Below are 22,766 nucleotides of genomic sequence, written 5' to 3' on the forward strand. Positions count from 1 at the left end.
CTGGAAGTTGCTAAGAGAGTAGATGTTAAAAATTCTTATCATAAGAAAAATAAAAATAATTGTTAGGTATGCAAGGTGACGAAAGATAATTTATTGTGGTAGTTATTTCACAGTATGTACATACACCAAATCATCATCATCATCACCTAAAGCTGACACAAAGTTATATGTCAGTTGTATCTCAAAAAACCTTAAATTATGCATCGAAGCCTACAAACTAAGACGCCATATGAAAAACAAAGGTTATAAATGTTCAAAACCATCACTTTTAAATGTTTTACTATTAATAATTTTCTTGAGGTTATTTAAAATATTTACTGTACCCACAGGGAGAAAATATTACCTAATGCTGGGCTACTGAGCACCTTTTCTCAGCTTCGTGTTTAGCGGCGTCACATTGGGAGCTTGCAATTAGCCATGGTTGGAGTATTGACAGCACAGAAATTAGAAAACGCCGTCAATCAGAACTTGATTTTTATTTTGTTGACTGCCTTTAAGACAGTGATGGAGACAATGTTAATATGGCAGATTAAATTTAGAAGCGTGTCATGTCCTTAGTTATTACATTTTTGACAGCATATAAAGTTGGGAGATATTAAAAAACTCTTGTCCAAGTCACTAAAGATGACTAATAAACCTGTAAAGTTCTGACTAGTGCTGAACCACGTAACTAGGCTGAAGCAGAAACAGGCTTCCCTTTAATGAATATAATTTGTGCCAGGGTGAGAAATTGTTTAAAAGTGGATCACATAGGGGCGTCTGGGCGGCTCAGTCAGCTAAGCATCCGACTCTTGATTTTGACTCACGTCATGATCTCACGGTTCATGAGTTCAAGCCCCACATCGGGCTCCACACTGACGGTGCAGAGTCTGCTTAGGATTCTCTCCCTTTCCCTCTTGCTGCCCTCTCCCTGCCTATAAACAAACAAACAAACAAACAAACCAAACTTTAGATCACATAGATTAATGACAAAACGATTGAAAAAAGAGTGATTGGTGTCAATTCCTTGTTAAATTATGGTTGAACTGTAACGATAGGTTGCCGTACATATAAGAATTCAGCAAAAAATGTACAGAAGGCATTTACTGAGAATCAACTAGTTACACACACAAAAAACTATACACAAGTATAATAAAAGGTAACGTATATTTTAGTATTATTTGTAAAGTGTGTGCTACACATCTGTTATATCAGCACGATTCTGGTGGCACGTGAGTGTGGTTTTCCCAGGGAGTCAGTTGTTGGACATTTGCCACGCCACCCTGCCTCCTCCTTCCTTCCCAGTGTGAGCAGGGCCACTCCATATCACAGGGCACATCGTCATAGCCTCATCTGCCATGTAAAAATGCCGTTTTAAGTTCTAACCGGGAAAAATGCACAGGCAGAAAGCATATTTGTTACGACTTAGTGGGGACACTTCTGGTCTGGTCCTTGCTCTATTCATGTGCGCTTCTCTGCTACAGATATCTCAAGTCCGTGTTTTTCTTAACTCATTCCAAATGAATTTCTGCTCAGGTGATTTATATTCTCTCTCATTGCCCGAAACGACGTTTTGCATATACATATTGAAAGCACTCAGGAGAAACAATATTCGCTGTATCAGAGTATGGAAAAGAAATTGACATCGCAGGCTCTAAGTGCTGATTGGATTCTAGCACCGGACAGAAGAGGACCGAAAAGCTCCCTGGTCTTATTTTGGTGATCAGAGGATTCGCCAGCAGGGAACTGTGTGGCACTGGTGAGCAGGCCTGGTGGCAGGAATTTATATTTGACATTCGGGAGAGTCACATGTGCCCCCTTTCAAATAAACCAGATGCAGCTTCCTAATTTATCAAAACATTAATCAGTTAGCTATGCAGATGACAGTGGTTTTATGTACGTAATTAGTCTTGGGGTAAATTACTCTTCTATAAGGTTTCGGGAAAAGAGAGAACTGTTTTAGTTATTGTTCAGTTCCACAGAAAAACACCACAAATGGAGGAAGACAAAGCTGATATAAAAATGGAATCCTCCGTTGCCCAATTAGAAAGAAATTTTGTTGTAAATTTCAAACTGCGTGAGAAGGCAGAGGGAATTTCTGGCAAATAGCACTTGTAAAAGGCCGCAGGCTTTTCTCCTGAAGCATTTGAAACCAAAAGCTGTGGATGGAAATGTTGTACAGTGCCTTCTCAGACTGCAAAGAGACAATAATATCCTTATGGATCCTCTGAGAATACAGTTAGAGAAGTGGTTTATAAATACAGCTATTAATAAAACCGCCAGAAATTTTAAGGATGGGTAGGCAGAAAATCTTCTGTGATCATCAAATTGAGGATGTGGTGAATTTGGAGAGGGAGCAAATTTGGACTCGATTAGATTAGGCAAGGGAACACACAAATAAACTGGGATAAACTGGGAAAACAATATTCCAAACATTGTTATAGCAGCCTTTTAATAAGGTAGAAAAAGATCCCTTTAACTTTTTTTTTGCATATTTGGAAATAAATACAGCTAGAAAAAAAAGGCCTTCTACCAATTTCAAATTTGAAAAATACGTTCCTCTGAATTAGGAACTAGGATTAGAGCATCACATTAAAAGGCAAATCTGATCTGTTTTCCTTTCTTCGTGTATGTGATTATGGACTTATAAAGTCATCTTTCTCCCTTCTAATTCATACTGCAGCTTGCTGGACATTTGGGATTTAGGTCATGGATAGTGCAGATTTTACGTTAGAAGTACATACCTAGGAGATGGCCTGCTTTTATCTGACTAGTCGATCCTTGTAAACAAAAGGGCTGGAGTGCTGTCCACGCCTCCAGTATGACAAGACAGAGCCAACACTGCCCGTATTTGGAAGACACATTCCACAGCCCATGTACACATTTATGAACATAAACAGGCATATGGAAGATGATATGTATGTTTATCCTGGGGCAGAACACAAACAAGAAGCCAAACAGAAAGAGCCAAAATTACTGTCATCTCCCAATTTCTGATAAGGAGATTAAAATTCACGGAGAGCTCAAACTGCTGGCTCGGGCCAGGAGTTCTTACTAGCTAAAACTTTGGCTGGAGCTGTTGACTAGCAAAACTGATGGCTCCCTCTCCTCCAGAGCCCACGTACTTTTCTCCTAGAAGAAACAACCTAGTAATCAAATGGCCACAGGAATGACCAAAGGATCCGGGATGTCAAAATGGAGGGAAATCCTGACATGATCCTATCTGCAGATCCTTTGGATCAAATAACATCATAAAAAAAAACAAAAAAAAAAACAAAACAAACAAACAAACCTCAATGTGAAAAGCAGACAAGTGCTAGGTCCTGAGTTGAGTTAAATTTTCAACCCCGGCAGAAATGACCTTTGTTCACAAACTGCTTTATCACCTCCACCTAGGCAGGTGACTCACTGGAGCTGAGAATACAGCCTCATCATTGTTCCTCATGAACGCAGAGGCCGAGGTCCCTTGTGCCCAGCCACTTTGCCCAAAGCTCACACAGGTTGACAGTGACAGTGACTGGAACCCTGTGCTGCGTTCCTCACATAGCAGCACAAAAGAAGTTGACTTGTTTAGCAACTCCCTGGTTCACTGCAAATTTGACCACATTCCTGCCTTCATGGATTCATTATGCTAATTCATAACCTTTGTAGTCTTTCAGTGTTAGAATGATGGCCTAGAAGAAAACACAGATCTGGAAAAGCTTATTATTAAGAATATTTTGCTGTTGGGGCTCCTGGGTGTCTCAGTCAGTTAAGAGCCCGACACTTGGTTTTAGCTCAGGTCCTGATCTCAAGTTCGTGAGTTTGAGCCCTAAGTTGGGCTCTGTGCTAACAGCGCACAGCCTTCTTGGGATTCTGTCTCCCTCTCTCAGCCCCTCTCCTGCTCAGGCATGCTCTCTCTCTGTCTCTCTGTCTCTGTCTCTCTCTCAAAATATATATATATATATATATATATATTTTTTAAAAAGACTATTTGGGGTGCTTGGGTGGCTCAGTCGGTTAAGTGACCGACTTTAGCTCAGGTCATGATCTCATGGTTTGTGAGTTCAAGCCCTGCATCAGGCTCTGCGCTGACAGCTCGGAGCCTGGAGCCTGCTTTAAATTCTGTGTCTCCCTCTCTCTCTGCCCCTCCCCCACTCGTGCTCTCTCTCCCTCTCTCTCTCTCTCAAAAATAAATAAATGTTAAAAAAAAATAAAGGCGATTTCCTCTCTCCGGATCTCTCATTTCAAGTTCTGCTGTACACCCAGCTCACTACTTGTCCAAAAATGATAAGAAATTTCAGCATTCACCCCATCTAGAGACCTGCTATGTTACGATCCTGAAGCGTGAGAGACTTCGGTTAAGCCTGAAGGTGAATTACATTGCGTTAACTACAAGGACCAAAGTGGGGGAAGGCGGAGGAAGAAAAGAGGGAGTGACATTCACATCTCTTTGAATCAATCAGTACAAACCTTTCTCTTTTTCTTTTTTTCTTTCTTTCTTTCTTTCTTTCTTTCTTTCCTTTCTTTTCTTTCTTTTCTTCCTTTTTCTTTCTTTCTTTTCTTTTTCCTTTCTTTTTCTTTTTCTTTTTTCTTTTTCTTTCTTTCTTCCTTTCTTTCTTTTTCTCTTTCTTTTTCTTTTCCCTTTCTTTTTCTTTTTCTTTTTTTTCTTTCTTCCTTTCTTTCTTCCTTTTTCTTTCTTTCTTTTTCTTTTCCCTTTTTCCTTTCTTTTTCTTTTTTTTCTTTTTCTTTTTGTAAATGCCCTGTTTGTTCCCTTTGTTTAACTCATTTCATCAAGTGTCTACAGAATACCTGTGTGTGTGCTGTGCTAGTACCAGTTATCACATCAGAACAAACAGAATGGTGTTTGGAATGTGAGTCACACTTGAAGTCCACGTCCTTTCAGAGACACTATCTCAGAATCTGTACATTTAAGCTAGGAATGCCAGTTTCCTTGTGCCAGGTACTCAGTGTTTGCATCCTGTGAATGAATCCAGATGGGACTGCACGCTGGGAATGCTTCAGTACGGAAATGCTCTTTCCAGAAACTGCCTCTCTCCTCCCTCTCAAGTCCCATATCACTGACCTACCGCAGAACCCAAGGGAGGGGTGTACTTGACAGATGGTCCAATCTGAAGCAATAATTCTGCCCTTGAATGAATACCAATCGGGCACCTGCTACGTGCCCAGCACTCTTGCAGGTCTTGGGCACAGAGTGGTGACCAGAATGGACCAAATTCCCTGTACTCTGTGGTGCTTACATGCTCATGGGGAAAACAGAGCATAAATGTAATAAGCAGGATGATTTCAACTAGCTGTAAATATTGTGAAGGGAACACAAAAACCATAGAAGAGTGGTATGGAACTCAGCATGGAGATTGGATACCATGATAGATCAGGAAAGAGTTCTCCAAGAAAGGGAATGTAAACCCAGACCATGAACAGGGCCTCCCAACTCTCTATTTCCTTAAAGTTACTGGACCTTATAAGGTCTCAGGTGAAAGAACTGGAAGTTCCCTACCAACGGGCCAGGCTACTGTCTCCTTGATAGATGGCCAGACGTTCTAAAGATGGACATGAGAAACAGGGAGGAAAGGCGGGGTAGCTACCGGAGACAGAAGCATCATTGTGATTTAGTTCCGTGACAGATTGCTCAGCCTTTCAAGGTTCATTGGCGATAGCAAAACCACACCTCAGTTCCAGAAGAAAGTGGTAGGAAGCAGCCTAGAGCTCCAGGTAATGGACAGGCAGCCATGTGAACCGGCCGGCCCGGCACTCCTACAGCAGACAGCTGTTTACTCTCTCCCCAGGAGGACAGAGGTGGAAGTTAAATCTGTAATCATTATCAGCCAGATCAACGCGTTCTAACTGACTTGCTTTCGTCATGTTTCCCCCAGCCGTGGTTCAATGGCCTGTGAATGTTTACCTTCAGTAGAAAAAGATTTAAAAAAAAAAAAAATGGTCAAAGGAAGCTTTTGTGACTTCATAGTCTACTCCTCTCTGATTTGCGTTCCTCAATGAAATTGAAAAATTTGTATCTGATGCAGTCACTGTGTGACTCAGACCAAAATTGCTGGAAAAAAAAATTGTCCTGAGTATGCTAAAACCCCAGAGTGACACATTTGTTGGGAATGTGCATTATTACCGCCTTAAGAGCCGAACTTTCACACATCTAAAATTATGCCTATTTCTTTTTTCTTTTTGAAGTTTATTTATTTATTGGGCGGGGGGGAGGGACAAAGGAAGAGGAAGAGAGGGAATCCCAGCCAGGCTCCTCATGCTATCAGCACAAGAGCTCGACTCGGGTCTCGATCCCATGAACCTTGAGATCAGGACCTGAGCCAAAATCAAGAGTCGGGCGCATAACTGACTGCGTCACCCAGGGGCCTACTTCTAAAAACATTATGCCTATTTCTAAAAAAAAAAAAATCAGTCCTCAGGTCAGACGTTAAGATATGGAAAAATTGTAAGACATTTCTTACATGGGCCAGCAGAGGAGGCTGGACTCAGCTTTAGTGCTTGATAGAAGAAGAGGACTTCAGGAATGGGGAGGATTTGAAGAGGAAGAGAAGAAGTAGTTCAAGGGAGGGGACTAACAGAGAACACACCCGCAGCTGGAAAAGACCAGAACACTTTCACGCGACAGGGCGGGGCTGCGAACAAATGCAGCTGTGGCTCATTTGGAGAGCTGACGGGAAAGGGTCCCATTTATGTCGCACCATGCCTACAGCGGGCACAGCATGTTTCATCAGCTACAGATGCCTAACAGAAGAATTTTGTAAGACTTTGGCTCATATGGGGTTTCTGGGCTCTTCAGCGGACCTAGACAATTTGTTGCTTGACAAATATCTGTTGTATCACGTGTAACCTGAACAGTATCTTGATGGCCCATGGGGTGTGTGGGTGATTATGAGCATGAAGACTGCCAGAAAGCCTCCTTCCTCAACACAACACCGCTGCAAGGTCACTGAGACAGCAGTGTCACTGAGACACTAAGACAGGAAAGCCTCTCAAAACGTACTCAGTTTCCATTCTTCTGTTCATGGACACCTCAGAGATGAATGATTGTCACTGTTACCTTCTACACAGTTGGTTTTGGTCTTTTCTCAGAGAAGATAAGGAAGTTACCCTGGTTACTGTATGTAATATCCTCACAAAATGAAGGGTTTAAAATTGTACTTTATGCTTTTTTGGTATTTATACATACATAACTGGTAACCTCACATCTTCGAAGTCATTGATAGACATTCCATCTCTCCTAATGTTTGTTCACTACAATCACTCAATCCAAAGTTCACCTTCGGTTATGGATTAACTCCTAACCAGGAAGTACTTTTATAATATGAATGCATACATTTGAAGACAATAGCTCCTTTCTCCCTTAAGGCTTGAGTCACTCATGACTGAATGCCTTTAATAATTCTAGAAACCCACAAGTCTGAATTAGCCTTGTATCTTAAAAAAAGAATCAGTGGGGCGCCTGGGTGGCTCAGTCGGTTGAGCGTCCGACTTCGGCTCAGGTTGTGATCTCGCAGTCTGTGAGTTCGAGCCCCACATCGGGCTCTGTGCTGACAGCTCAGAGCCTGGAGCCTGCTTCAGATTCTGTGTCTCCCTCTCTCTCTGCCCTTCCCCTGCTCATGCTCTGTCTCTCTCTGTTGAAAATAAATAAACATTAAAAAAATTTAAAAAAAAGAAAGAATTAGCAAAGCCCAGCCTTTTAGATTAATGACCCCAAAAATAAATAAACATTAAAAAAATTAAAAAAAAAAAAAAAGAAAGAAAGAATTATCAGGGCCCAGCCTTTTGGATTAATGACCCCAAATTGAAACAAACAAACAAACAAACAAACAAAACAAAACCAGAAATCCATTTCAAACCATAATGAATGTGACCAGGACCTCTGGTGGCCAAATGTATTCCTGGCTCCTAATCTAGGCACTGGAATCTTTATGGGAGCTATGTCTCTTCACTTCCAACTAGAATAGGGGCAATCATGAGAGTTTGTGCAGCCTACCTCTTTCCATATTCTACAGAACCACCACACTTTTGATATTTTGATATTAGTGAATGTCCCCCATTTAACTGTAGGACCTATAAAGAAATTCTACTTTGTGCTGTAAGACAGATTTCTTTGAAGTCATTTAGGACTACATACCTAGAAGGCACCTAGGGAAGTTCTAGAACTTTCTCAGATTTTCATATACCAATTTGGAGCGGGACTTCCCCTGACATGTCTGAGGCAAGTAACCAGGTCTATAGAAGACACCTGTATGCTTCATCTTGTAAAGTGGAACAGTATTGGTTGGCATCCTTTTGGATTCAAGGAATATTAAAGCAATTTGTTCTTAAAAATAAAAGCATTATTTAGTACTATATATTTGTCAACATAGCTATAAAGAGTGCAGACCTTTTCTGTAGTCTTAACTCTTTTCTGTAGATTTCAGCTTCTTCATCTGTATAATGGGGATAAAAATAATAATCTATGGTAACGGGTTGCTATTAATGAAGGTTGGACCTTGCATAATGATGTCTGGTACATTATCACGCAAAAACCAGGAGCTGCTACAATGGTAGTGATTCCTTAATTTCGACACATTTCTCTTCTCCCCACCTCACAGCATCTACATATATATATATATCCCCAGGTAAATATGGATAAGTGATTAGTCTGGCCAGAGAGAGGATGTGTTTCTGAACAGAAAACCTGACATTCAAAATGGTATTCCCAGGCAACTTGGTTAGGGCCAGGGATGCAGTGGGAGTTTTACAGTCCCCTTTGGACCCGATGCATCTGGCAGGAAGTGAGTTGTTTATGACTTTTGCCATCGGTCAGGAGATTTCCAAAGATCCTGAGATGGAGTGAATTTGTATTCTGTTCTGTGCATTGCAAGTTATAGACTGCAGAAGACAGGATCCAAATGAATTTTGAGTCTTTCAAAAATGTAGATGGGGCGCCTGGGTGGCTCAGTCAGTTGAGCGGCCGACTTTGGCTCAGGTCGTGATCTCACGGTTCGTGGGTTCAGGCCCCACATCGGGCTCTGTGCTGACAGCTCAGAACCTGGAGCCTGTTTCGGAATCTGTGTCTCCCCCTCTCTCTGCCCCTCCTATGCTCGTGCTCTGTCTCTCTCTGTCTCTCAATAATAAATACACGTTTTAAAAACAGGTAGAATAACTGGCGTGTCTTTCGTCTCCCCCCTCTTCCCCGTAGGTTAACCTCAGAGCCACAGATGTGAGGCTCATGCGCCAGTTGCTTGTTATCAACGAGAGCATTGAGTCCATCAAGTGGATGATTGAAGAGAAGGCCACCATTACCAGCCGAGGAAGCAGTCTCAGTGGCAGCCTGTGCAGTTTATTGGAGAGTCAGAGCACCTCCTTACGTGGCAGCTACAATAGCCTGCATGATGGCAGTGATGGGCTGGATGGCATCTCCGTGGGGAGCTTTCTGGACACTCTGGCAGATGATGTCCCAGGCCATCAGACCCCATCAGACTTGGACCAATTCAGTGACAGCTCCATAATAGAGGACTCACAAGCACTGCACAAGCACCCCAAACTGGATTCTGAATACTACTGCTTTGGCTAATGACCCAGTTTTTTGCATGGGATTGGTGTGCAATTAACTTGTATTTATCCTTCTTCTCTGCTGCTATCTTTTTGGTGTGATTTTTTTTTTTATATATATATGACAACCTTTTTAAAAGAAGCTTATTTTGAAACTGCTTGATGATAATTCTGTTGCTCCTAATATTTCTTATCTGGACTGATTGATCTTTCTCTCGTACATCTCTATTTTTATTTATTACAATGATTTTTCTCCCTTCTTTACAGTGACACAAGTAAAGTTGGGGGAAAAAGAATAAGCAATAATTATGTTTTTGCTTTTGTTTTCAGAGCAAGGGGTCAGGGATTACCAAAAAATAAATCTTTGCTAAATTTTACAATAAACCAAAGTCTGACAACAGTTTATTTTGTTCTTTGTATGCTTAAACAATTCAAAGTTTCATTTTCCAGAACATACTGAAGTTTATTAGGATTTGTATCATAGGTTGGACAAAAGAGTTGCAACGAACGTAGGCATTATTTGTAGGCAAAAACTTCCTAGTATAAAATAAACAATACAGCTAGTCACATACTTCCACGTGGCAATTATTCGGAAGCCACAACTCTGTGAAATCTGCTCACTTCAACTTTGAGTTCATACTTTGGATCGTACTTTTGTCTTTAGTGACTCTAACTCAAACTATATAAGCTTAGTTGTGTGATAATATATATGATTCTCCAGATTTCAAAGAATAATTGAGGTTAGATACATGAAGGTGATTAGAGAGGTTCTAACTTGTATTTTGAGATTTTGTTGACATTTGTTTATAGGTGTTTTGTGATTCTGATATGATATACAAACACATAAATCACATATATGGATGGATGGATGGATGGATGGATGGATGAAGTGGGAATTAGAATCACCATTTATGAAGTCTAATATATCCTGTCATCCTGGAGTAAATAATCTCTTAGTTTTCTGAAATGACATCCAAAAATACAACTCATGTAGTAAACAAACTTTTCATTTTGGTGTGTTATGAATCTTCCACATTCTTTTACCTTAATGATTCCTCATGAGTGAATTATTGAGATTTCAAACTTTTCTTTGTAAATATGTTTCTGTACTAAACACCTTACAGTATGAATCAAAAAGGCTTCCTATTTATAATTGAAAAATGTCCATACTTGAGAAATGGTTTCCCCAAATTTCCTTTGTTGATATATAACTATTACACTCTTGTCAAATGTATTGTTTGCTTCCAGAACATATGTTATTCCATTTCCAATTAAAATCTATAGGGTCTATATTTTACACCAGTCTTTTTTTCATAAATTACTTGATATAATCCACATCGCAACAATCTCATGATGTGAAAATTGTCTCTTTTCTATATTTGAGGAAACCGAGGCACATGGAAGGTAGGTAACTGGATCAAATCACCAGTAAGTGTCAAGACTAGGATTTGAACTTGAGTCTCTCTTAGCCATAACAATAACAATGGCCCCTTTGATACCTATTGAAGGTAAATAATAAAGTATGGATAAAAAAGCAAATATAAGCCCATTACCAAAAAAAAAAAAAAAAAAGACCAATATTTTCTTTCCAATGAGTGAGAACCCACATTTCCCAATACTAAGCTTTCTAAGCCCTTTCCTGAATTCACATGTCCAGAGTCAGTTTTGTTCCTACAGGTGAATTGGGGATTTGACATGCCAACCGTTACTAATGTATTTTCCCCTTCCTGCTTATTTTTACTTTCAACTTAGCAAAGGCTGGCTGATTGCCTATTCTGTTCAGTTTTAACCTAGAATTAAACCAAGTCGTTTTCAGCACAGATTATTTACCCAATTAAAATCTGAGAATGTTCATTATGACCTACCAGAGAAACATCCTTAGAACCAAGACTGATGCGTTCAAGCAGAGGGTAATGAAATATGTAACCAGATGTCTAGCACTGTAAGAACATCCTCAGTAAGAGGGAAGGAAGCAGACAGCAAGGATATAAGAGGCATCAAGGGAAAATTCTCACCCCATCACAAGCCAGCATTTGCCTAGAACAAGCCAGGTACATGAACAGTGATTTCTGTCCTCCGATCATACCTGCAGATTGTAAATCAAATGTGGCAAATTTCTTTCACATCCTCCTCTTCCTAATCAGTTTCCCCTGCTTTTTGCCAATCCCATGTTCTCTATATGTGTCCCATCTGTGGAAAGGATATTATAAAAGCAAAAGAGTATAATATGGGAAAAGTGTGTGGAATAGTTTTCATTGATCCATTGTATTTTAAGGGAAACTGTCATGAACACTGGCAGAATACTCGAGAATTTTTTTGGCTCTATGAGTTTCACTACTGTATGTGCTTTACATACTGTATGTATGTGTTCCTATTGATTTATTTTTTTTTTTTTTGCAAAATGTACCAATTATAAAGTCTATGATTTAAATATTAGAGTCCTATGAAGCCAAGAATGTTTTGATTGTTGATTTTACTAAGTGGAGGAAAATATACAGTCAAACAACACTAATTACTAACATATTTATTTGTTTCAAAAGAATGAATGCATTTTTAACTAAAGAATCCCCGTAACTAATCTCTGACCTGGAGCATCTGATATTTTATCTATGTCAGCATCATGAGAAAATGGGGTAAAAATTTAAAGCAAAAATGCCTTGTGAACTATTCTGCCTGCACTGAGCTGCCTTCTCCCAGAGAAATGGAAACTGTCCTTGGTTCTATAAATCTCTCCATTTTATAGACCCATCTGCCTTATAATGAGAAGGAGATAATTGGAGGTAAGGAAGTTTGAAAATTTAGAATACATTTTAAGGGTATTGCAAATAAAGAAATGCTAGATGACCCAGTTAGAAGACTTTTTGATTTTTTTTTAAGTGATCTTTACATACAACATGGGGCTGGAACTCACGACCCCAAGATCAAGTCACGTGCTTTACAGGCTGAGCAAGCCCAGGCGTTCTGACCAACTTAGAAGCCTTAATTAAACTTCAAAAACCTCCAATAATTATACTACCAGTCAGCCCCAAGTTGCATAACATAAAGTGTTAAGTATTTGTCAACACTTAGAAATGCAATAAGGATTCTTTGCTGTTGGGTAAATTATAAAGGCATTTGAAGCTCCACGAACAACTTCAATCAGGCATTTAATGTATCCCCAACTCCAGCAAAACACAATTACCTCCATTCTGTCAAAAAATAGTTGTTTTGAGGTCCTTATCTTATACCTTAGCAGCAGATGACACATTAGATTATGCATTTCTAGAAAGACTTTCTTCATTTGGCTTCCAGGACATCACTCTCCCTTGGTCCCATCATCCCCCACTTACCTTCTTGTTGGCACACTCTGTTGCTGTTTTCTTTTCATATTCCTGACTTCCAAACACACGAATGCCCCTTTTCTCAATCTTGGTATCACTTCTATTCTAAAATGTCTCCCTTGGGAATTTCACCCAGTTCCAGAGCTTTAAATGGCATCCGTGTACTGAGATTCCCAAAAGAATATCTCTTGCCCCAGTTTCTCTCCTGAACTCAAGTCTCCCATGTCTCTCTGCCTCCATAAGAATTTGACTTAATGTCTGATAAGCATTAGTCTCAACATATACAAAACTGGGATTTTGTTCTTATTTTCTAATCTTCTCCAGTTCAGAAAATGGTGTCTCCACTCATCAAATGCTCAGCCAAATCCAAGAAAGATAATTGCATTCTTTCTCTCACACCACATCCAATCCATCACGCAAATCATACAAGCCCCACCTTAAAAATGTGTCCAGAATGGACTACACATTCTTACCCCTACTACTATTACCAGACTAATCCAAATCACCATCACTTCTTCCTGGGTCTATTCCAATAGCCCTGTCTTATTTCCTTGCTTCCACCGTTAACCTTTCCACAGTTGGTATTCAACACAGCAACCAGATTAATCTTTTCAGATATAAGTCAGATATTTACTAGCCTCTGTTCCAACCCTGTAATGTACCTCCATTTCTCTCCCTGTGTATAATCCAAATCTTTACCACAGACTACAAAATCCTATGCATTCTGTCACCTTTCTACCTGTCTGACTTCATCTGATACTATTCTCTCCCTCTCTCATTGTGACCCTCATTTGTATTCTTACTATCCTTAAAAACTCAAAATCCAAGCCACGTTCTTAAATCAGAATCTTTGCACCTATCTTCCATCTTTCTAAAATATTTTTCCAGGGACACCTGAGTGGCTCAGTCAGTTAAGCATCTGACTTCGGCTCAGGTCATGATCTCACAGTTAGTGGGTTTGAGTCCTGGATGGGGCTCTGTGCTGACGGCTCAGAGCCTGGAGCCTGCTTCAAGTTCTTTGTGTGTCTCTCTCTGCCCCTCCCGTGCTCATTCTCTCTCTCTCTCTCTCTCTCTCAAAAATAATATAAAACATTATTTTTTTTAAATATTCTTCTCCCAAATACTCATAAATCTTGTTTCTCCAGTTCTTTTTGGTCTCTAGTCAAATGGCATCCTTTCTGAGAGGACTTCTTACATACACAGTCTGTCCTTATCCTGGTTTGTTTTTCTTCATACCATCACTTAATACATAGTTTTGGCATGTACTTTCTGCTTCTCCAAACTAGAATATAAGGCCTGTAAGAATAAGAACTGTGTTTTGTTCACTATTTCTCCCAACCACCTAAAAGAGTGTCTGTCACATAGCAGATACCAAATACATATTTTTCTTGATTAAAGCAATTAAAAACATTTGCTGGGTGCCTTCTAGGTGCTGGAACATGATTGTACTAGGTTCTGATGATAGAGAAAGGAGGAAGGTATGAATTCTGCTTTCAAGGAACTCATTTTTATAGTATGTTTCTCTGGAAGGAAATGTAATGCCCCTCCCTCCGAGACATCCATGGCCTAATCCCTGGAACCTGTGAACGCATTACATGGGGAAAAGGGGCATTGCAGGTGTAATTAAGTGAAGCATCTTGAGGTGGAAAGATGATCCTAGATTATCTGAGTGGACCCCATGTAATTATAAGGGTCCTTATAAGAGTAAGGCGGAAGTGTCAGAGGGAAAAGTATGAGGACATTAAACTTCTGGCTGTGAGAGTAGAAGGGTCATGAGAAAAAAAGTGCGAGAAGCTTCTAGAAGCTGAAAAAGACCAAAGAATAGATGTGCCCTTAGAGCCCTGTTGACATCTTGATTTTAGACAAGTAAGACCCATTTTGAATGTCTGATGTCCAGAACTGTAAGATAATAAATTAGGATTTTAAGCCACTAAATTTACAGTAATTTATTACAGCAGCAAATTACTGCAAATCTTGGTAATTGGAAGTGGAATGAAATGTTACTGTAACAAATGCCTAAAAAAGTGGAAGTGGCCTTGGAATTGAGGAAAGGGTAGGAACTGGACCACTCTGGGGAGCATGTTAGAAAAGCCATGCCTGCTTTGAACAGACTGTTAGTAAAAAGATGAATTTTAACGACTCTGCTAATAAAGACTCAGAAGGAAATGAGGAGCATAGGAGAGAAAATCTATATTGTCTTAGAGAATACTTAAATCATCATTAAGCTGACTAACGGTAGTAAGGATAGTAAATGCACTGCTGGTAAAGGCTCAAAAGGAAATGAAAAACATATTGGAAGTTGGAAGAAAGAGAATTCTTGTTATATAGTGGCAGAAAGTTGAGTGGAACTGTGTCCTACAGTTACATGGAAAGCAGAATTTGTAAGTGACGGACTTGGGTTTTTCTGAGGAAATTCTCAGTGTTGAAAATAGGGCTTGGTTTCTTCTTGCTTCTTATAATAAATTGCAGGAGGGAAGAGAAGGGGGAAGGGGGAAGAAATAAATAAAAAAGGAACCAGGACTTGATGAAATGGGAAATTCTCAGCTATCCAGATTGCAGAAGACTCTAAAACCGCAAGATTCACTGTCAAGAGCGTTCTGGAAAGATGGCCAAGAGTGTGACTAGACAACCATCTTCTAGTGCCTCAGAAGGGACAAAAGGTCAACATATTCAGTCACAAAGAGACGTCTTCCTCGAAGAGATTAGGCCTGTGACTCATGGATCCACCTCCACCATTTCAGCGGAAGCCAAAACTAGAGATGAGGTTATCTAAGAAAGGCCCGTGGAAGGGGCTTCTTTTCTAATGGAGTGAATCCTTGTGACCTACATAGGAGACTGATGAAGTTCATAGTAACTTCATGCCAGCAGAAATACTGCCAGTTTGGACTGAAGGCGACAGAGAGGTCCAAATGAAAAAAGGCTGTAGAGTTCCCATAATTCCATAGGCAGAAGACAGGCTGGTAAAACTCTTCAGCTACAAATACATGCTATCTTTGACATTGAAAAAAAGAGGGGGGTGGGGGTGACTCCAAGGGTGGAGGTGCAACCTCAGCGGAATGAGTCATCAACCCAAAGGGCAGAGCTGAAAACTATAGAGGGTTATTCTTAGGGCCAATGTTAGCGTCTCAACTGCATTTTTAAATTCCCTAGGACTGGGGCGCCTGGGTGGCTCAGTCGGTTGAGCGTCTGACTTAGGCTCAGGTCATGATCTCACGGTTAGTGGGTTCGAGCCCCGCGTAGGGCTCCGTGCTGACGGCTCGGAGCCTGGAGCCTGCTTCGGATTCTGTGTCTCCCTCTCTCTCTGCCCCTCTCCCCACTTGTGCTCTGTCTCTTTCTCCGTCAAAAATTAAAAAATAAATAAAAATAAAAATAATAAATTCCCTAGGACTGGTACCCTTCCTTCCCTTTTCTCCTTTTGTGAACTGAAACGCCTGCTCCGGTTTCCTCTGCCTGTCCCACCACTGCATTTGGGGAACAGATAACTTGTTTCTTGAGTTTCACAGGCTTCAACATGGAGAGGAATTGTGCCTTAGAAGAGATTATCCCCAGAGCCTCACCCTTACCTGATTTAGATGATTTAGGTAAGGAAATGGGGGACTTTGGAGGTGATGAGATTTAAAAGAGAATTTGGACTCAAAGTTGATGCTGTATGAGTTGAGGCATTTGCAAATGTTGGATGGGGTGAACGTAGTTTGCACATAAGATGGACGTGCATTATGGGGGGCCAGAGTCAACTTTGGTATGCAGTGCAATACCCTCTCCCCCAAGAGAGTCATCCTAATCAAAGATCCCTCTTAATCTTTAAACCTATGACTATGTTACCTTTTGTTACCTCAATAATACACTGCCTCCACCTAAGCCTTTCTCTCTGCTCTAGTTCTGTGCTTTTTTTGTTTTTTACTACCAGAGAAAAAAGTAGAAATCTGGACAAGGAGGAGTTCTGGGCTAAAAGATAAGAAAGTGAGTACATTAAGATCTGACCACCTGGCCACATTTTTCACAAATCATGTCTTAAGACAATTTATGTGGCCCAAAACTCCCATTCCTTCTGACTTTGTAAGTAAACCTGAAGTCTACTGTAAATATGCCTGCGCTCCTAACAGCTAAAGTTACACCACTATCAATCTCCACTCTAGGAGGAATCCCTGAAAGTCCTCTCTTCCTGAGAAGCACAAAAACACTTAGGAGGGTGAGTTGAATCATATTGCATGGACTGATCAGTTGTATGCACTATAATCTCCTCTCTGGCACACCGAGCAACTGGGAGATCATCCATCTTGTAAAACTACATATTTTAATTTCTACAAGATTGTAATTGTCACTTGCTTATTTCTCCAATGATTCTTATGGATCCTTCAAAGTTATCAATCATCGTGAAGTGTTTACCACTTGATGGTCATTTGTTTGAGGAGCCTTTGAGCTTCATATACACTTTCTGTATTGTCAAAATGGATATTTAAAAAGTACTTATACTTATTAGTTTCAATAAAGTGCATTTGTAACCAGTAACAGCGCCTCTTTTTCTCTATATTTTAAATACCACCTGAACCACAGGCAAGGAATCCAACATTTTGTAAAATATTTTTAGCCATTAATATTGAAAAGTCATATTTCTTGCCCATATGGAACATATAATTAAGGAAGAATGAAGATAACTATAATACAGTATGATAGTTGTCAAATAAGAAGCATGGTCAGGGTGCCTGGGTGGCTCAGTTGGTTGAGCAACAGGCTCTTGGTTTTGGCTGAGATCATGATCTCACTGTTCATGAGTTCAAGCCCCACATCAGGCTCTGTGCTGACAGTATGGAGCTTGCTTGGAATTCTCTCTCTGTTCCGCTCTCTCTGTCCTTCCCCCTTCTCTCTCTCAAAATAAATAAATAAAACCTTTTTTTTTTTTAGGAAAAAATAAAAAGCATGGTCTAATAGGGAAAGAGGCATCACTGAATTATTGCAAAATCACTGTAGGAGTGCTGACAATACTGACTCCATTCCTGGCCCTCCATCTTGTTTGTGCTCCCTCAAGACTTCTCTTAGGGATGCATGTTTCCAGGCCACTTGGAGATTAATATCCATACCTTAGAAATGTCCACCAAGGGATGCCCACTAGGATGGAGGGAAGCCTATTTTGGCTTCCCACGAATCTATTAGGGGTAACATAATCTTTCTGCTTCCTGACACAGAAGTGGTGCCCCACAAAGTCTAATTATAGGTGAACTGTCAATTAAGAGCATGCAGACCCTCTGAGGTGCATGTAAACACTTTGATCTCATGGTAATGCCCTTCTGTGTGTTCCCTTGCTCTAGAAAATCTGTAGACTAAGCTCTGGACTTTGAGGACAACAACCATTCAGTTGCCGTGGATCATCTTCCACCAGATCTACGCCACCCCCCACCCACCCCCATCAATAAGTTACTAAATAAGACTGAAAATTGCATGGAGTCACCTGCTTTGTTTTCTCGTCTCAACTTGCCTTCTCAGGTTGTGGGATACTTTACTGTCCCCCTCACCTTCTAACAATCAGTAAACTATATATTTGGGAAATGTTAAAACCATATCTTAGGTTTCTTTTATTAATTATTAAGAGAGATACTTTAATAAAATTATATCTGCATAAACCTTACCAAGATTAACTTATGTTCTTGTCCTGGACAATTTTCCAAGAGAACCATTTAAAACAATGCTAGGTGCACCTGGGTGGCTCACCTGGTTAAGCGTCCAACTTCAGCTCAGGTCATGATCTCACTGTTTGTAAATTTGAGCCCCACCTCAGCCTCTCAGCTGTCAGTACAGAACCTTTTTCAGATCCTCTGTCTTCCTCTCACTGCCCTTCTTCCACCCGTGCCCTCTTTCTCTCTCTCTCTCTCTCTCTCTCTCTCTCAAAAATAAATAAACATTTAAAAAAGATAATGCTAATAAATTGATGACTTAGAGTTTGTTAATAGATTCCTTGCTAACATAGCACTTATATGTTACCTATTCCAAAGGATAGAGTTATTGAACACAGCCAACATAAATACAAAAGTGAATGAAAATACCTATTTCCGTGATTAATACCAGATACTGAATATCAGGAGCTGCATTAGATGTAACTGAGAACACTATTCTGCTGGAGGAGTCTGATGACCTTGAATATGGCAGCAAACCCATGCTATCTCAATCCTAGGAAATCTCCACATAAACGACTCAAGTTCATTCAAATAGTAATGGTCAGATTTTAGACACTAACTTAAGCTTTACAGACTCCAATTCTTACAGCATGCAGATTATAGCACGAAAATATTTTACTTAACTCAAAGTGGCTTTTCCTGACCTGAGATGAACCAAGAGAAAGTTTGTCAGCATAGTCATACTTACAGCCAACATAGTTTTGCAATGGCCCAATATCGTGCTTTTTGAGTCCAGTTTTGCCAAGAAGAAGGATTTCTCTGGGTAAGTGTGGAAATGCAGTAGGGGCGTGATAGAAGGAGAGAGAAGAAAGTAGACAGAATTGGTTTTGCACAACGTTTGAATTCCCTGCCCAGCAGGACATAGTTGCTATTTGGATTTTATTGACTAACGCATCAATCTTACACGATGCCTATGTAATCACTGTTATCATTGCCTAAATGTTTAGGAAAGCATTCCCATTAAACACTAAGCAACACTCTTTCAAATCTCCTCACCTATCATTCTGAATGATTGTTGTGTAGCATGCTTAACCTAAGGTCTGGTCAAGTCAAACCAGAGGCAGTGCTGGGATCATATCACATCTACCTGTATTTATGAGTGCTAGTTAAATTCCAAACATTGCCCGAAGTTGGCATTCTTTCAAGTCATTAACATCATGCACAGGGCCCATTTGTCCAATGTGGGAGAAAGAATTGTCAGAGCCTGCATTATTTCATTCTTTACTAATGAGGGATCATGTACCGATAAATGCTGCATTCTTGATGATTTTAGATTCTCCTCAGAGTAATTTACTGCAATTATTTTTACATCACCCAAATCCACCTATAAATCAAAGACAGCTCTAGTGGTCCACTCTGCATTTTTCCCTTTCATGCAAAAGAATATATGTGAAAAGTCATAACATCTTTCACTCCTTTTAGTGTTGATGGATTCCAGCTTCTTGTCACTTTGCCTTGTCCTCAAAGCATTATCTTCACATTTTTTACTGAAGATTCTTTGTAAACTTATTAGCAATGACTCTCTTGAGCAATCAGAAAATTTTGTCCACCATAAAAATTGAACTGCACTGGGCCCTGAAAGACCTAATTTTTTTTTTGAATGCAGAGATTATATGGGGGTGCCTGGGTGTTCAGTCAGTTAAGCATCCGACTTCCGCTCAGGTCATGATCTTGAGGTTCATGAGTTTGAACCCCACGTGGTGCTCTGTGCTGACAGCTTGGAGCCTGGAGCCTACTTAGGATTCTTCGTCTCCCTCTCTCTCTTCACCTCCCCTGCTCTCTCTCTTTCTCTCTCTCTCTCAAAAATAAACATTAAAAAATTCAGTGATTATATGGTATTAGTTTTCCAAGATCTGCTGAAGGACATGTAAAATAATCCCTCATTCTGCAAATAAGGAAAATGAGACATTCTTGGGCAACTTGTACTATATGCTAGACAACATGGCCAAGTTGTCTTTTCAAATTATGTTTCAGAAAATGACCTGATGCACACTTGCCACAAAGAGTGAGTGGCTCAAGGTTTTTGATCCAAAACAAACAAAAATAATGAATTCCATTTAAAATATAAATAATGTAGGGGGTGCTTGGGTACTCCATCAGTAGCAGCTGACTTCAGCTCAGGTCATGATCTCACAGTTCAGGACTTCGAGCCTGCATCAGGCTCTGTGCTGACAGCTCAGAGCCTGGAGCCTGCTTCAGATTCTATGTCTCCCTCTCTCTCTCTGCCCCTCCCCTGCTTGTGCTCTCTCTCTCTCTCTCTTTCTCTCTCCCTCTCTCTCAAAAGTAAATAAAATATTTTTAAAATATTTAAAATATTTTACATAAAATATGTATATACATGCAGTTATACGTGAGCGTTAGACTGTTGATTTCGGTTCAGGTCATAATCTCATGGTTCATGAGTCCATGCCCTGTGTCAGGCTCTGTGCTGACAGCACGGAGCTTACTTGGGATTCTGTCTCCTTCTCTCTCCCTCACTTACGCTCTCTCCCTCTCTCTCAAAACAAATAAATAAACTTAAAAAAATAAAATGAAATATAAATAATGTAACGTAAAAAGGAAAAAGACATTTAAGGAGTGAAATGTCATTGTAATTAACCTATAATTAAGGGGTGGTTTAAAGTGTGAAGTCCCCTGTCACAGAGTGCCTCTGTTCTGCCAATCAGAAGATGCGCACACTTGAAATAAGTAACTTTGCTTCTTGGTATCTCAGTTTTCTCATTTGTAAAATGGGCATAATGGAACCTGACTCACAGAATTGCTGGAGAATTAGCTCACATTTGGAAAGTGCTTGATATACTACCTAGTACAGGGAAATGCTTAATAAATAACGTCACTGTTATTACAATAAGTAATGAAGTAAGGGAATCTATTTTAAATTTTTTTTTTTTACATTTATTTATTTTTGAGACAGATAGAGAGCATGAACAGGGGAGGGTCAGAGAAAGAGGGAGACACAGAATCTGAAACAGGCTCCAGGCTCTGAGCTGTCAGCACAGAGCCTGACGCGGGGCTCGAACCCACGGGCCGCGAGATCATGACCTGAGGCGAAGTCGGACGCTTAACCGACTGAGCCACCCAGGCAACCCTGTTTTATATATAAGAAGAAAGAAATGAAGACTGGCCCATCATCTTGCAAATAATTTAGGTATACATAGCATTGAAAGACCAATCCAATAGCAGTTTCTAACCAACTTCTCTATTGACTACCTCCTCCAAAGAGACTGCGGAGGTTAAATAGTTATACTTGTCGCCAACACCCTTGTAGTCAGTCATGGCTAGGAAACAAAATTTTGGTCAATAAGCTGTAAGTAGAAAGTTGACAGGGGTTTCTGGAAAAGCTTTTGCTGACTCTGAACTGTTTATATAAACCATTCTTGAACTCAGAATATTTTGAGATTCGTACATCCTCATTTCCTATGGCCATTGTGAAACTCTTGCAAGAAAACGCATTAAAATTACAACTTGTATTTTAGGACCATTAACACACAGTGCCAGAAGTGAATTAAGGAAACTAAACACAGTTGTTTTTCTTCTGTCCTCAGGGTCAACATAATGTAGCTAATAAATCTGGGGATCTTTTAAAAAGAAAAACAAGTGTTTGGCTTTATAGTGGTACATGCTTTAGAGTAACAGTCAAATTTTCAGAATAAGGAGAAGGCGCTAAATTCAGATTCGGTCTTCTCAAATTTAGCTTCTGGAAACCAACGAAGGTTCATAAAGAATTCTTCAGATGTCAAGATTTTCTAAAAGCCTTGTTAATTTACTGTCACAAATTTCACTTGGAGCTATGTTTAAAATAATGGGGGGAAAAGTATTTATGTAGTATGTCTCTTTCTTCTTTTAGGTCCCTTACAGATATAATACCAGATAAATGATGACTTACTTTGGTAGATTTATTACAGACTGAAAAACACAGCCAATATAAATAAGAGTAGAGTTAAAAATCTAACCAAACCTGACCTACTTTTCCTACTAGGTTTGTGAAATCAGTGAGAAGATAATAGGTGAAAAATGATGGCTGGCGATATCATTTATAGTCCGAGATGCCATTTAACAAAGAGATCATTTTAAGTCAGTAGAAGTTTACCAAGTGATTTATCAAAACTGTATCAAGATTCTACCTTCTTCCAAATTTGTTGCCACTTGTAGAACTTTGGAACATTCAAATTCTTGTGGAGTTTCTCTGGCATGATGTTAGGTTAAAAGTATTTGCTAGCAGGACAAATTGTTGTTTAAAAAAATCTATTTGCCTGCC

The 22,766-nt window shown here is 39.9% G+C and overlaps 1 protein-coding gene across 2 annotated transcripts in view; it reads left to right on the forward strand.

Annotated features, from left to right (window-relative positions):
• The window catches only part of LURAP1L (leucine rich adaptor protein 1 like), a 55,031-nt gene extending 44,215 nt beyond the window's left edge, over positions 1-10,816 (forward strand). For both annotated transcript variants that reach the window (XM_078436806.2, XM_060609761.3), the window contains one exon: positions 9,167-10,816. In XM_078436806.2, coding sequence (XP_078292932.1) covers positions 9,167-9,541 — 375 coding nt within the window. In that variant the 3' untranslated portion in view covers positions 9,542-10,816. The remainder of the gene's footprint in view (positions 1-9,166) is intronic.
• The last annotated feature ends 11,950 nt before the right edge of the window (positions 10,817-22,766 follow it).

This window comes from Panthera onca, chromosome D4 (assembly GCF_046562875.1).
Source record: "Panthera onca isolate mPanOnc1 chromosome D4, mPanOnc1 haplotype 2, whole genome shotgun sequence".
Taxonomy (NCBI): domain Eukaryota; kingdom Metazoa; phylum Chordata; class Mammalia; order Carnivora; family Felidae; genus Panthera; species Panthera onca.